The sequence below is a fragment of the Cherax quadricarinatus genome, chromosome 98 (assembly GCF_038502225.1).
Source record: "Cherax quadricarinatus isolate ZL_2023a chromosome 98, ASM3850222v1, whole genome shotgun sequence".
Classification (NCBI taxonomy): domain Eukaryota; kingdom Metazoa; phylum Arthropoda; class Malacostraca; order Decapoda; family Parastacidae; genus Cherax; species Cherax quadricarinatus.
In genome coordinates, this window is record NC_091389.1 from 11,247,475 (window position 1) to 11,262,483 (window position 15,009).

The 15,009-nt window shown below is 43.7% G+C and overlaps 1 protein-coding gene across 2 annotated transcripts in view; it reads left to right on the forward strand.

Moving 5' to 3' along the window:
* The first annotated feature begins 214 nt into the window (after positions 1–214).
* The window catches only part of LOC138855536 (uncharacterized), a 30,758-nt gene continuing 15,963 nt past the window's right edge, over positions 215–15,009 (forward strand). Inside the window, exons 1-2 of one of the 2 annotated variants that reach the window (XM_070105402.1) lie at positions 215–4,540; positions 8,633–8,885. In XM_070105402.1, the coding sequence (XP_069961503.1) occupies positions 2,157–4,540; positions 8,633–8,885 (2,637 nt within the window). In that variant the 5' untranslated portion in view covers positions 215–2,156. The remainder of the gene's footprint in view (positions 4,541–8,632; positions 8,886–15,009) is intronic. The other variant, XM_070105403.1, reaches the window with a different exon arrangement.

Genomic DNA, 15,009 nt, shown 5'->3' on the forward strand with positions numbered 1-15,009 from the left:
GTTGTGGTGGTGATTAGTGAAGGTGGCTGTGGTAGTAGTGCTAGTGGTTGTGGTGGTGATTAGTGAAGGTGGCTGTGGTAGTAGTGGTTGTGGTGGTGATTAGTGAAGGTGGCTGTGGTAGTAGTGCTAGTGGTTGTGGTGGTGATTAGTGAAGGTGGCTGTGGTAGTAGTGCTAGTGGTTGTGGTGGTGATTAGTGAAGGTGGCCGTGGTAGTAGTGGTTGTGGTGGTGATTAGTGAAGGTGGCTGTGGTAATAGTGGTTGTGGTGGTGATTAGTGAAGGTGGCTGTGGTAGTAGTGGTTGTGGTGGTGATTAGTGAAGGTGGCTGTGGTAGTAGTGGTTGTGGTGGTGATTAGTGAAGGTAGCTGGTGTTTTTTTGGGGGGTTTATGGTGGTGATTGGTGATTGGTGATTTATAGTATTCAAGGACTTATTTGGAACCTTTAAAGTCGCACGATCTGTACTCCCTGGGACGTAGGAGAGAAAGATAAATTATAATATGCACGTGGGTGATATTAGAGGAGTTCGTACCAGTTACCCAGACATAAATTACTCCCTGCGAGTGTAAGACTCGGCAGATGGTGTACAATAGTTCATAAAAACGAAGGAACACTGCAGCAGGTCTACTGGCCCATGCGAGGCAGGTCCAAGTCTCCTACCGGCTTAAGCCAATGCACCCAACCTAGTCAGGTCAGGTCACATTGACTTAAGGGAGGAACACGGCAGCCGACCTGGTAGCACAAGCTATCAGGTCCAACTCACACCCACCCACACCCACCCACACCCACCCACACCCACTCATGTATTTATCCAACCTATTGAGTACACTGAGACAATTCAACAGTCGTCCTGGTTCACGTTAGGAGGAAACCTTTAAGTTCCTCAAGTCAGCTTCTGATTAGCTGGACTGTGGTGCATACGTTGACTTCATGCAGCTAGCACCAACAGCTTGATTGATCAGCCCATTCGCTGGGAGAGTAGGCCGTGGGGGCATTGACCCTTGGAACACACTTGAGGCAGACTACAGGTGGGTATGTAGATGGTGGGTGGGTAGGTGGTGGGTGAGTGAGTAGGTGGCTAGATGGTGGGTGGGTAGATGGTGCAGTGATCATAGGTTATGTGAAGGGGGTTCTGGGGGCACCGCCCCCCTGCAGCCAGGTCCCAGATCAGGCCTCCCTGTTGGCGTAATCAATGAAGTTGTTAGTATTAGCCGCTGGTAATTCAGTGTATAGATGCGTCACAACGCAGCTGATTAGGAACTTGAGGAACTTATCAAGTTCCTTCTTAAAGACGGTCACCAGTCTCTTGGTAATGAGTTATATATAAAATAAGTGTATTGGAAAGTCTTGGCCCCAAGTGTTGGAACCAGTGAGAGAATCACGTTAGACCGTCTATCATTATACTCATAAGTTGTGTCTATCGTTCCTTCAAAGCTTCGTCTCTTCTTACAGCAAGTGATTTTACACATATTAAGGTGAACACTGTTTTAAGCTTTGGTACTGACGTAAATACAGGAAGAATCTTAAGGAAAAAGTGTGTAAGGAATGTGGAAAGTCAATGGCATGACTTGAACTCTTAAAAGTCCTCGTGTTGTACCTTTTATAGTGATTGTGATGTACCTTTTATAGTGTTTGTGATGTACCTTTTATAGTGTTTGTGATGTACCTTTTATAGTGTTTGTGATGTACCTTTTATAGTGTTTGTGATGTACCTTTTATAGTGATTGTGTTGGACTATGTGCTTGTGCTACAGAAACTACGAGATGTGAGTGTGATGGAGAGTTGTTGTATTAGCGAGTGTTATGATGGAGTTGAGGCGTCAGGAAGGTGTGTACACCAGAGCCGAGGAGATAATAATAATGGTAACTGGTCAGATGGTAGATAAGTGGTGGATGGTGACCACCTGTCAGGGAACACCTTGAAACTCTTCACCACTTGAGTCTTACCAGTGGTGGCTTGGCCCTGGCCCTCTATTGGGCCACTGGTGCCACCATCTGTGTCAGGAGACACCATCTCTGCCACCATACGTCAGTATTTCTTTCTTGCTGCACTTGTATGACCAGCAGCAGCAGCTGGTTGATGTTCCCTGACGTATCATCCAAGACCAGCTGTGCGGGGTGTCTGGCCACCTGTGCGAGGTGTCTGGCCAGCTGTCTTAGATGAAGGTGCCAGAATGGCTACTGAGGCTGCGGAAAGGCGCTACCACCGCACCTGTCTCAGGAGTGAAGAAGACACACACTGGTGGAGGTGATGGTGAAGTAGAGCCTCCAGGTTCCTCCATCAGCACTCCAATACTCCTTCACTCCACCAGTCACCTGTTGCAGCCAGTGGTGAGAACAGGTGGCAGAGGCAACAACAGGTGCTCACCCAACAGCAGCACATGTGTCAGTACTCCAGTATTGCCATACTTGTCTGTCAGCAAGTCTGCCAGGGCTTCGCCTCCGTCCAGTTCCGTCTCCTTCCATGGAGAGCTCAGGGACAGTCATGCGTGTGGAGAGCCCTACGTTTTCCACCGCAATACTGCTGCTCGCCTCAGTCTGGCTAGCAGTAACAGGAGCAGTAACAGAAGCAGCAACAGGAGTACTACATTGAGTCAGAGTAGCAGTAATTCAGTGTCGTACACTCCTAACAGGACCCTTGAAGCTAACAGCAAGAAAGTGAAGGGAAACTCACACACCTACACACGTTCTGGACAAGATGTGCCTATCAGTAGCAGCAGCAGCAGCAGCAAGACCAAGAACCAGGGATTAAGAAAGCTCCTGAGGAGTAACAGTGTTAGAGAGAGACGTAACTGTGCTGGTATGGGCACCAACTCTGACTTGTGCCACACAAACAACACAGTGAATGCATGCTTGGATCCCCCAGCACTTGTAAATATAAGGAGACCGAACAGTGCCACAGAGGATATAGTTGTGGGTGGACGCCAGCCAGGAAGTATGAGAGATCCGTCAGTGTCCTCACATGGTGCTCTGCTGCATCACAACAACCTTCCCAGAGAAGCTCTGAGGAAGAAATCCTCAAAGCAGAAAGACTCGCTCTCATCTTCGTTCCGGTTCTTCCGAAGACCCGAGGGAATACAAGTTAGGAAGCGCCAAGATAATAATGTGGATGTTGATGACAGCTACTCTAGAGAGCCACTCCAGCATGTTTCAACCCCATCTTTAGCACCAAAGCTGGTACATGACACAAAAGTCCTCGACATAATGAAACTCAACAATAGCAGGAAGCAGCCACAGAATAACAATGAAAATGCCCGGGGAATGTGCAGGTTTTCCGGACTTCTCACAGAGTCCACTAAAGCAGTTGAGAGGAATCGCTCATTTCGTGTTTTAAGAAGTGTAAACATCACTCCAGCGGAGCATCAAACATGCATCACTTCAAATGATGATAAACAAAAAAATGCCAGAGTTCTTGAATTTGGAGGTCAGCCAGGCAGGAAGAGAGGTGCCAAGAAGCAGAAATTTAAGACCAGCCAGCAGTGTAAATGCAGAGACAACAGCAACAACTGCAACAGATGTAAAGATTATAAACAGAATTACAGTGAGGTTCTTCCTCACAGCTCAGCTTACGAAGACAACTTAACGAAACAGGTGGAGAATAAAGAGAGCAGAGCTTATACTGAAGACAAGCAGAGAGATGTTAATGAGGGTGAGAGAGAGACATCTTCGTGTTGTAACGAGAGGAGGCCATCAGTGCGAGAAGTATTAGAGAATTATGAACAGCTCTACATTGCTAGACGTGACCGACCCACAGCACTCTACATACCAGTTGAAAGAATCAGAGAAGCAGCTGATGGGAAGAATGCACCAGATGTCAAGGAATACCTACTGGAATATGATGAGCCAGGAAGACCTATTTCTGTAGGTGCAGAAGACTCCTTGGAGAGTCTTGCAAGGAGGAGTCCCAACTTGTCACGCAAGAGAAACTTGTCACCAGCCACAGTGGAGATGAACAAGGCACACAAACCTTGTTGTGTGTCTGGTGAGAGTCAACTTGCTACAAATTCACGAAGTAAATCCCAGAACAAGGGTGACCATAGAAGTCGCCAGTTATCGACAAGAGAAGAAGAACCAGGAGTTTATTCTAAACCACTTACATCTAAAATTATTAACCAGGCAGTAAAAGGTGGCCAGGCATGCCCAGAGGTCATGAGCAGTGACCAGGCACACCTGGAGAAGCTGTATAACCCACTGGTGGAGGTCATGGGAAGTGGCCAGGTACACCTGGAGGTCATGAGAGGTGGGCAGGCACACCTGCAGGTCATGGGAGGTGACCAGGCACATCTGGAGGTCATGGGAGGTGGGCAGGCACACCTGGAGATCATGGGAGGTGGGCAGGCACACCTGAAGGTCATGGGAGGTGACCAGACACACCTGGAGGAGCTGTATGATCCACTGGAGGAGGTCATGAGAGCCCTAGAAGAGAAGACAAAACCATCAGTAACAAGGAAAGACTCCAGTGATGACGACTTTGTGGATCTGGATGAGATTTTAGTAGACTACGACTTTCCAGAAGTAACGACCAGTACTGCCACAATACTCAGGTACAAAGACTAACCTTTCATCTCAATAATTATTTATTTGGCACAAACTTTTATTGATATATGAAGAGCTGCATTTAGTGAGTATAAACTTGACATTTTAACAAGATGTATGAATAGGTGCTTCTAGGTAGAAGGTTGGTAGACAGCAACCACCCAGGGAGGTACTACTTTCCTGTGGTAGTAGGATGGTAGACAGCAACCACCCAGGGAGGTACTACTTTCCTGTGGTAGTAGGTTGGTAGACAGCAACCGCCCAGGGAGGTACTACTGTCCTGCTAAGTGAGTGTAAAACGAAAGCCTGTAATTGTTTTACATGATGGTAGGATTGCTGGTGTCTTTTTTCTGTCTCATAAACATGCAAGGTTTCAGGTACGTCTTGCTACTTCTACTTACACTTAGGTCACACTACACATACATGTACAAGCATATATATACACACCCCTCTGGGTTTTCTTCTATTTTCTTTCTAGTTCTTGTTCTCGTTTATTTCCTCTTATCTCCATGGGAAAGTGGAACAGAATTCTTCCTCCGTAAGCCATGCGTGTTGTAAGAGACGACTAAAATACCAGGAGCAAGGGGGTAGTAACCCCTTCTCCTGTATAAATTACTAAAGCTAAAAAGAGAAACTTTTGTTTTTCTTTATGGGTCACCCTGCCTTGGTGGTATATGACCGGTTTGTTGAAAAGAAGAATATATATATACAGTGGACCCCCGGTTAACGATATTTTTTCAATCCAGAAGTATGTTCAGGTGCCAGTACTGACCAAATTTGTTCCCATAAGGAATATTGTGAATTAGATTAGTCCATTTCAGACCCCCAAACATACACGTACAAACGCACTTACATAAATACACTTACATAATCACTTACATGATTGGTCGCATTGAGAGGTGATCGTAAAGCGGAGGTCCACTGTACTATTACCTTACGTGTTTCACTGTTTTATTTCATAGTGTTTTCTTGATGCAATATTTCTGTACTGGTAAAAAATTGTTTTGACTCTCCTTTACATTACAGTACATGTATATATATATATATATTAATTTTTAAAGTCTTTCACCAATAAAATTTGATGTAGTTTGACGAGTTTGGTATTTAGTTTATGTGTACATGTAATTCTATACTGCTATATTGTATAGTTTATACAGTGGTACCTCGGGATACGAAATTAATTCGTTCCAGAAGGTTGCTCGAGTGCTGATACCGAACAAATTCGTTCCCATAAGGAATAATGTAAATTAGATTAATCCATTTCAGACCCCAAAAAATACACTTACGAAAGCACTTGCATAAATACACTTACATAATTGTTCGAGTTTTGAGTTGTTGGTATCCCAAGGTACCACTGTATAATGTTGGTATCCCAAGGTACCACTGTATAATGTTTGTATCCCGAGGTACCACTGTTGTGCTACTATAATGTACTGTATAGTTTATCCAACTGTACTGTATACATAGTCTATACAGGCAGGACCTGCTTATACAGTAGGTTAGGTTCCAGGCTACTGTTGTACAGGAGGGCCCACGCTTATACAGTAGGTTTGGTTCCAGGCTATTGTTGTACAGAAGGGCCCACGCTTATACAGTAGGTTTGGTTCCAGGCTACTGTTGTACAGAAGGGCCCACGCTTATACAGTAGGTTTGGTTCCAGGCTACTGTTGTGCAGGAGGGCCCATGCTTATACAGCAGGTTAGGTTCCAGGCTACTGTTGTACAGGAGGGCCCACGCTTATACAGTAGGTTTGGTTCCAGGCTATTGTTGTACAGAAGGGCCCACGCTTATACAGTAGGTTTGGTTCCAGACTACTGTTGTGCAGGAGGGCCCACACTTATACAGTAGGTTTGGTTCCAGGCTACTGTTGTACAGGAGGGCCCACGCTTATACAGTAGGTTTGGTTCCAGGCTACTGTTGTGCAGGAGGGCCCACGCTTATACAGTAGGTTTGGTTCCAGGCTATTGTTGTACAGAAGGGCCCACGCTTATACAGTAGGTTTGGTTCCAGGCTACTGTTGTACAGGAGGGCCCATGCTTATACAGCAGGTTTGGTTCCAGGCTACTGTTGTACAGGAGGGTCCACGCTTATACAGTAGGTTAGGTTCCAGGCTACTGTTGTACAGGAGGGCCCACGCTTATACAGTAGGTTAAGTTCCAGGTTACTGCTGTACAGGAGTGCTGATACCTGCTTATACAGTGGGTTAAGTTCCAGGTTACTGCTGTACAGGAGTGCTGATACCTGCTTATACAGCAGGTTAAGTTCCAGGTTACTGCTGTACAGGAGTGCTGATACCTGCTTATACAGCAGGTTAAGTTCCAGGTTACTGCTGTACAGGAGTGCTGATACCTGCTTATACAGCAGGTTAAGTTCCAGGTTACTGCTGTACAGGAGTGCTGATACCTGCTTATACAGCAGGTTAAGTTCCAGGTTACTGCTGTACAGGAGTGCTGATACCTGCTTATACAGCAGGTTAAGTTCCAGGTTACTGCTGTACAGGAGTGCTGATACCTGCTTATACAGCAGGTTAAGTTCCAGGTTACTGCTGTACAGGAGTGCTGATACCTGCTTATACAGCAGGTTAAGTTCCAGGTTACTGCTGTAAAGAAACAGCCTTTTTCCACATTCAAATGCATATAAAAGTCTGATAACATATATACACTATCATATATTAAGTGACCAATAGAGCTAGGCCTAAAAAATGCATATACAGTACACACATTACTTATCTTAACCCTTAAACTGTCCAAACGTAGACCTATGTTTGTATGCATAGCGCTCTGAACGTAGATCTACGTTCGATTTTACATTGTTTATGTAAAAAAACGTAGATCTACGTTTGGACAGTTTAACCCGTAAACGGTCCAAACGTATATACAGTGGACCCCCGGTTAACGATATTTTTTCACTCCAGAAGTATGTTTAGGTGCCAGTACTGACCGAATTTGTTCCCATAAGGAATATTGTGAAGTAGATTAGTCCATTTCAGACCCCCAAACATACACGTACAAACGCACTTACATAAATACACTTACATAATTGGTCGCATTCGGAGGTGATCGTTATGCGGGGGTCCACTGTACTTGTGTAGCACTACACATGTGAACGTAGATCTACTTGGACCATTTACGGGTTAAGGGTTAAAATATAGTGAGTGGTGAATATATTTATTGTAGTAAGTCTGGATGAATGAAGAACGGCTGTAATTGTACACTGTTGTATTAGTAAAACACTGTCAAGCTAAACACTGTCAAGCTAAACACTGTCAAGCTAAACACTGTCAAGCTTAACACTGTCAAGCTAAACACTGTCAAGCTAACACTGTCAAGCTTAACACTGTCAAGCTAAACACTGTCAAGCTAAACACTGTCAAGCAGGGCCTCTTGTATTAGTATAATGTATAGTAAGGAGTGTGGCATCTACCTAATGAATATACAACACACTATACATAATTCTATATTACTGTATACTGCTTGCTGATTCTAATTACAGTACAGTATATGAAATTTTGAAATACACCTGCCATCCGACATACTACCTGCTCGACTTACGACCTGCTCGACTTACGACCTGCTCGACTTACGACCTTCTCAACTTACAACCACTGGACTTACGACCGTGTTTTTTTATGCTAAATTTCTGGGAAATAAACCAGTATTTGTGTTGTACACAGTGTTTATGCTAAACCTTACAGTATAAAACACAGTACTAACAACATAAAAAGTAAAGTAAAACATGAAATACCAAAATAAAACAATAAAATAAAGCCATTACAAAAATGTTTTGTTGATATTCAGTAGTAAAGTTCGACTTACGACCATTTCGACTTACGACCGGTTTCTCGGAACCGAACTTGGTCGTAAGTCGGATGGTAGGTGTATAATGTATAGTAAGGAGTGTGGCATCTACCTAATGAATATACAACAAACTATACATAATTGTACATTACTATATACTGCTTGCTGATTCTAATTACAGTACAGTATATGAAATTTTGAAATAGATGATTTTCATGTTTAAAATTAAAATTTTTTACTCTTACTCTATTTTGTAAATTTAGGAGCATGTATGATAGTTAATGTGTGACATTTTTCTGACAGAGGTGAGGATGACAACTTGGAGTGTGGATTGAGTTACCTGCCATCAACTGGATCTTCAGCGGTGCTGCGGTCTGCCACACCGCCACCGCCACTGCCACTGCCACCTCTTTCCATCGCCACCATGAGCGGCAGTTGTAGTGCGCCTGCTGCCACTCAGCCCACTGCCACAGTCATCAACACACACCCACCTGCCCTTCCTCTCAACAGACAACACTCCTTCCTGCCTCATCCTCTTAACATTACACATACACAGGTGAGTTAGTTGTTACTGTCGGTAAGTGATGTACATGTACATAATACCTCTTAATGTTACACAGGTCAGTTAGTTGTCACTGTCGGTAAGTGACGTACATGTACATAATACCTCTTAATGTTACACAGGTCAGTTAGTTGTCACTGTCGGTAAGTGACGTACATGTACATAATACCTCTTAATGTTACACAGGTCAGTTAGTTGTCACTGTAGGTAAGTGACGTACATGTACATAATACCTCTTAATGTTACACAGGTCAGTTAGTTGTCACTGTCGGTAAGTGACGTACATGTACATAATACCTCTTAATGTTACACAGGTCAGTTAGTTGTCACTGTCGGTAAGTGACGTACATGTACATAATACCTCTTAATGTTACACAGGTGAGTTAGTTGTCACTGTCGGTAAGTGACGTACATGTACATAATACCTCTTAATGTTACACAGGTGAGTTAGTTGTCACTGTCGGTAAGTGACGTACATGTACATAATACCTCTTAATGTTACACAGGTCAGTTAGTTGTCACTGTCGGTAAGTGACGTACATGTACATAATACCTCTTAATGTTACACAGGTGAGTTAGTTGTCACTGTCGGTAAGTGACGTACATGTACATAATACCTCTTAATGTTACACAGGTCAGTTAGTTGTCACTGTTGGTAAGTGACATACATGTACATAATACCTCTTAATGTTACACAGGTGAGTTAGTTGTCACTGTCGGTAAGTGACGTACATGTACATAATACCTCTTAATGTTACACAGGTCAGTTAGTTGTCACTGTCGGTAAGTGACATACATGTACATAATACCTCTTAATGTTACACAGGTCAGTTAGTTGTCACTGTCGGTAAGTGACGTACATGTACATAATACCTCTTAATGTTACACAGGTCAGTTAGTTGTCACTGTCGGTAAGTGACATACATGTACATAATACCTCTTAATGTTACACAGGTGAGTTAGTTGTCACTGTCGGTAAGTGACGTACATGTACATAATACCTCTTAATGTTACACAGGTGAGTTAGTTGTCACTGTCGGTAAGTGACGTACATGTACATAATACCTCTTAATGTTACACAGGTCAGTTAGTTGTCACTGTCGGTAAGTGACGTACATGTACATAATACCTCTTAATGTTACACAGGTGAGTTAGTTGTCACTGTCGGTAAGTGACGTACATGTACATAATACCTCTTAATGTTACACAGGTGAGTTAGTTGTCACTGTCGGTAAGTGACGTACATGTACATAATACCTCTTAATGTTACACAGGTGAGTTAGTTGTCACTGTCGGTAAGTAACGTACATGTACATAATACCTCTTAATGTTACACAGGTGAGTTAGTTGTCACTGTCGGTAAGTGACGTACATGTACATAATACCTCTTAATGTTACACAGGTCAGTTAGTTGTCACTGTCGGTAAGTGACGTACATGTACATAATACCTCTTAATGTTACACAGGTCAGTTAGTTGTCACTGTCGGTAAGTGACGTACATGTACATAATACCTCTTAATGTTACACAGGTCAGTTAGTTGTCACTGTCGGTAAGTGACGTACATGTACATAATACCTCTTAATGTTACACAGGTCAGTTAGTTGTCACTGATGGTAAGTGACGTACAGTGTAAATGTATGGTAAGTCCTCAGTGTCATCGATAAGTTCTTGGAAACTGCGACTTTAAGGGAAATAACGTATAATGGAACCGATTTTATAATGGGCTAATTGATATCAACATGAGGGGTGCTCAGCGCACCTTTACCACTCAGTGCAACAGAGTTAAATCAAGAAATAAAGTGGTACCTCGAATTTTGAACATCTCCCAACTTGAACAGTTATATAAGTGTATTTTTGTAAGTGCTTTTGTAAGTGTATTTTTGGGGGCCTGAAACGGATTAATCTAATTTACATTATTCCTTGTGGGAAAAAATTCATTCAGTAACAGCATTCAAACAGCCTCTGGAATGAATTATGGCCGAAATTCAAGGTACAACTGTAAATGTTTGCAAAGTGAAAATTGTAAGTAACAACACCTACCAGCAGTTTAAAAACTCAGCCTGAAAACTCCACACAGACGGTGGTCCTCCCCAGGAATCCATTCTTTTTCTTCTCATCAACATTATAACCAAACGAAGAGTTAAGTGAGGACTTACTGTGCAGGCATACCTCATTAATGTGGCGCTTTGCAATTACAGGATGGCCCCGTTTATACGGCGCTTAGGTTCCTGACACCGTGCAATGAGTGAGAGTTGCCGGCAGATGAGAAAAGAGTGTTTTTTATTCAGTACAGTATATCTCTCTGAAAACCTGTTTACGCTGCCCTTTATTATGATCTCAATACACGTAGGCATAAAAAACAGATAAAGTAAAATAAATCCACAGAACAGTACATACAATACTTAAAGTACGGCACCGGACACCCTTATACAACTGTTGTGAAAACATCGGAAAAGCAGTAAAAACACCAAACATAACGAACAGTGGCGCTATTAACCCATAAACGGTCCAAGCAGATCTACGTTCACACGTGTAGCGCTACAAAAGTAGATCTACGTTTTTTTTACACATTTTCAAATATAAAAAAACAAAAAGAAGATCAACTTTTTTTACATAATTTCAAATGTTGAAAAAACGTATATATACGTTTGTACCGTTTACGTGTTAAAAGTCAGCGAAAATGTTGAACGCTGAAAAGAGGATGTTGAATAAGCAGGATCCTCCTCTATATTCATATTATTGTTGATATTTGTCTTACTCTTCAGGTGGTTTTGGTAATTTTCAAACTATTTTTTATTGAGTATTTTTACTTTTGAATAATTTTTTCTAGGCCTAGTGTTATTGTGTACTTAAATGATATTGTAAACACGTTTTAGGCTTTTATATGCACCGGCGAGTAAAAAACAAACTATGATTGGCTTTAAGGTGATATTGGCTACACTGTGGTAGTCTGGAACCTGACCTGCCATATTGGCTACACTGTGGTAGTCTGGAACCTGACCTGCCATATTGGCTACACTGTGGTAGTCTGGAACCTGACCTGCCATATTGGCTACACTGTGGTAGTCTGGAACCTGACCTGCCATATTGGCTACACTGTGGTAGTCTGGAACCTGACCTGCCATATTGGCTACACTGTGGTAGTCTGGAACCTGACCTGCCATATTGGCTACACTGTGGCAGTCTGGAACCTGACCTGCCATATTGGCTACACTGTGGTAGTCTGGAACCTGACCTGCCATATTGGCTATACTGTGGCAGTCTGGAACCTGACCTGCCATATTGGCTACACTGTGGTAGTCTGGAACCTGACCTGCCATATTGGCTACACTGTGGCAGTCTGGAACCTGACCTGCCATATTGGCTACACTGTGGTAGTCTGGAACCTGACCTGCCATATTGGCTACACTGTGGCAGTCTGGAACCTGACCTGCCATATTGGCTACACTGTGGTAGTCTGGAACCTGACCTGCCATATTGGCTACACTGTGGCAGTCTGGAACCTGACCTGCCATATTGGCTACACTGTGGCAGTCTGGAACCTGACCTGCCATATTGGCTACACTGTGGTAGTCTGGAACCTGACCTGCCATATTGGCTATACTGTGGCAGTCTGGAACCTGACCTGCCATATTGGCTACACTGTGGTAGTCTGGAACCTGACCTGCCATATTGGCTACACTGTGGCAGTCTGGAACCTGACCTGCCATATTGGCTACACTGTGGTAGTCTGGAACCTGACCTGCCATATTGGCTACACTGTGGTAGTCTGGAACCTGACCTGCCATATTGGCTACACTGTGGTAGTCTGGAACCTGACCTGCCATATTGGCTACACTGTGGCAGTCTGGAACCTGACCTGCCATATTGGCTACACTGCAGCAGTCTGGAACCTGACCTGCCATATTGGCTACACTGTGGTAGTCTGGAACCTGACCTGCCATATTGGCTACACTGTGGTAGTCTGGAACCTGACCTGCCATATTGGCTACACTGTGGCAGTCTGGAACCTGACCTGCCATATTGGCTACACTGCAGCAGTCTGGAACCTGACCTGCCATATTGGCTACACTGTGGTAGTCTGGAACCTGACCTGCCATATTGGCTACACTGTGGTAGCCTGGAACCTGACCTGCCATATTGGCTATACTGCAGCAGTCTGGAACCTGACCTGCCATATTGGTCATACTGCAGCAGTCTGGAACCTGACCTGTCATATTGGCTATACTGCAGCAGTCTGGAACCTGACCTGCCATATTGGCTATACTGCAGCAGTCTGAAACCTGACCTGCCATATTGGCTATACTGCAGCAGTCTGGAACCTGACCTGCCATATTGGCTACACTGTGGCAGTCTGGAACCTTTGATGACTTTCAAGAATCTTCCTACTCCCGAGCCTGGCCATAGGCCAGGTTCATCTGGTGGTAGCCTGGTCAACCAGGCTGTTGTTGCTGGTGGCCCATTGCTCCACATATCCATCACAGCCTGCTTGATCTGACAGCTCTACGTATACAAAACAATGTAATAAAATAACCTTTATCTTTGCAAATATACAAGGTATAAAGAGAGTTGGAAAATAAGGGTCCTTACAAGCCTGGTCACAGACCGGGCTGTGGGGGGCGTTGACCCCTGGAACTCTCCAGGTATACAAGCCTGGTCACAGACCGGGCCATGGGGGGTGTTGACCCCTGGAACTTCAGGTATACAGGTCTGGTCACAGACTGGGTCATGGGGGGCATTGACCTCTGGAACTCTCCAGGTATACAAGCCTGGTCACAGACTGGGTCATGGGGGGCATTGACCCCTGGAACTCTCCAGGTATACTCCAGGTATACAAGCCTGGTCACAGACTGTGTCATGGGGGGCATTGACCCCTGGAACTCTCCAGGTATACTCCAGGTATACAAGCCTGGTCACAGACTGGGTCATGGGGGGCATTGACCCCTGGAACTCTCTCCAGGTATACATTGATGACTTATTCACTGCAGTGACGATGATAAAGTTCGATGCATCAATTATAGGAAGTAATTTATTTGTCCAACAGTGACCAAGTGACGACTCTTTTGAATATTTTGTGAATTAGACAACAGTAACTTTGTAACAGTAGACAACAGTAACATTGTAACAGTAGACAACAGTAACATTGTAACAGTAAGTTTATCCTCTCTGGACTCGGGTTAACCCATAAACGGTCCAAACGTATATACAGTGGACCCCCGGTTAACGATATTGTTTCACTCCAGAAGTATGTTCAGGTGCCAGTACTGACCGAATTTGTTCCCATAAGGAATATTGTGAATTAGATTAGTCCATTTCAGACCCCCAAACATACACGTACAAACGCACTTACATAAATACACTTACATAATTGGTCGCATTCGGAGGTGATCGTTATGCGGGGGTCCACTGTATACGTTTTTTCAACATTTGAATGTAAAAAAAGTAGATCTTCTTTTTGTTTTTTTACATTTGAAAATGTGTAAAAAAACTTTGATCTACTTTTTTTTTTGTTATATTTGAAAATATGTAAAAAAAACGTAGATCTACTTTTGTAGCTCTACACATGTGAACGTAGATCTGCTTGGACCGTTTACGGGTTAAACACTTTTTATGTATACGTTTTAATACATCCAGGAAACGAGTGATTTTTAAAGAAATAAGAGTGAAACCAACTGGGGATCGAACCCGAGATATTTAACCAGCCTCCCAGGATGCCAGATAATGAACAAAAATGTACAATACCATGACTGGAACAGTACACAAATAATTAGTGAGACTAGTAATGGTTCAAGTGGGTCTGAAACAATGTTATAAGCTTCTCTCTCTCCTATGTGTGAGTTATTTGTGTAAAGTTAGGTAAATTTATTGACACCTTAGTCCACTACACCACCATGCTGGTGGTGTAGCATCATGGTCCACTACACCACCATGCTGGTGGTGTAGCACCATGGTCCACTACACCACCATGCTGGTGGTGTAGCACCATGGTCCACTACACCACCACCATGCTGGTGGTGTAGCATCATGGTCCACTACACCACCACCATGCTGGTGGTGTAGCATCATGGTCCACTACACCACCACCATGCTGGTGGTGTAGCATCATGGTCCACTAC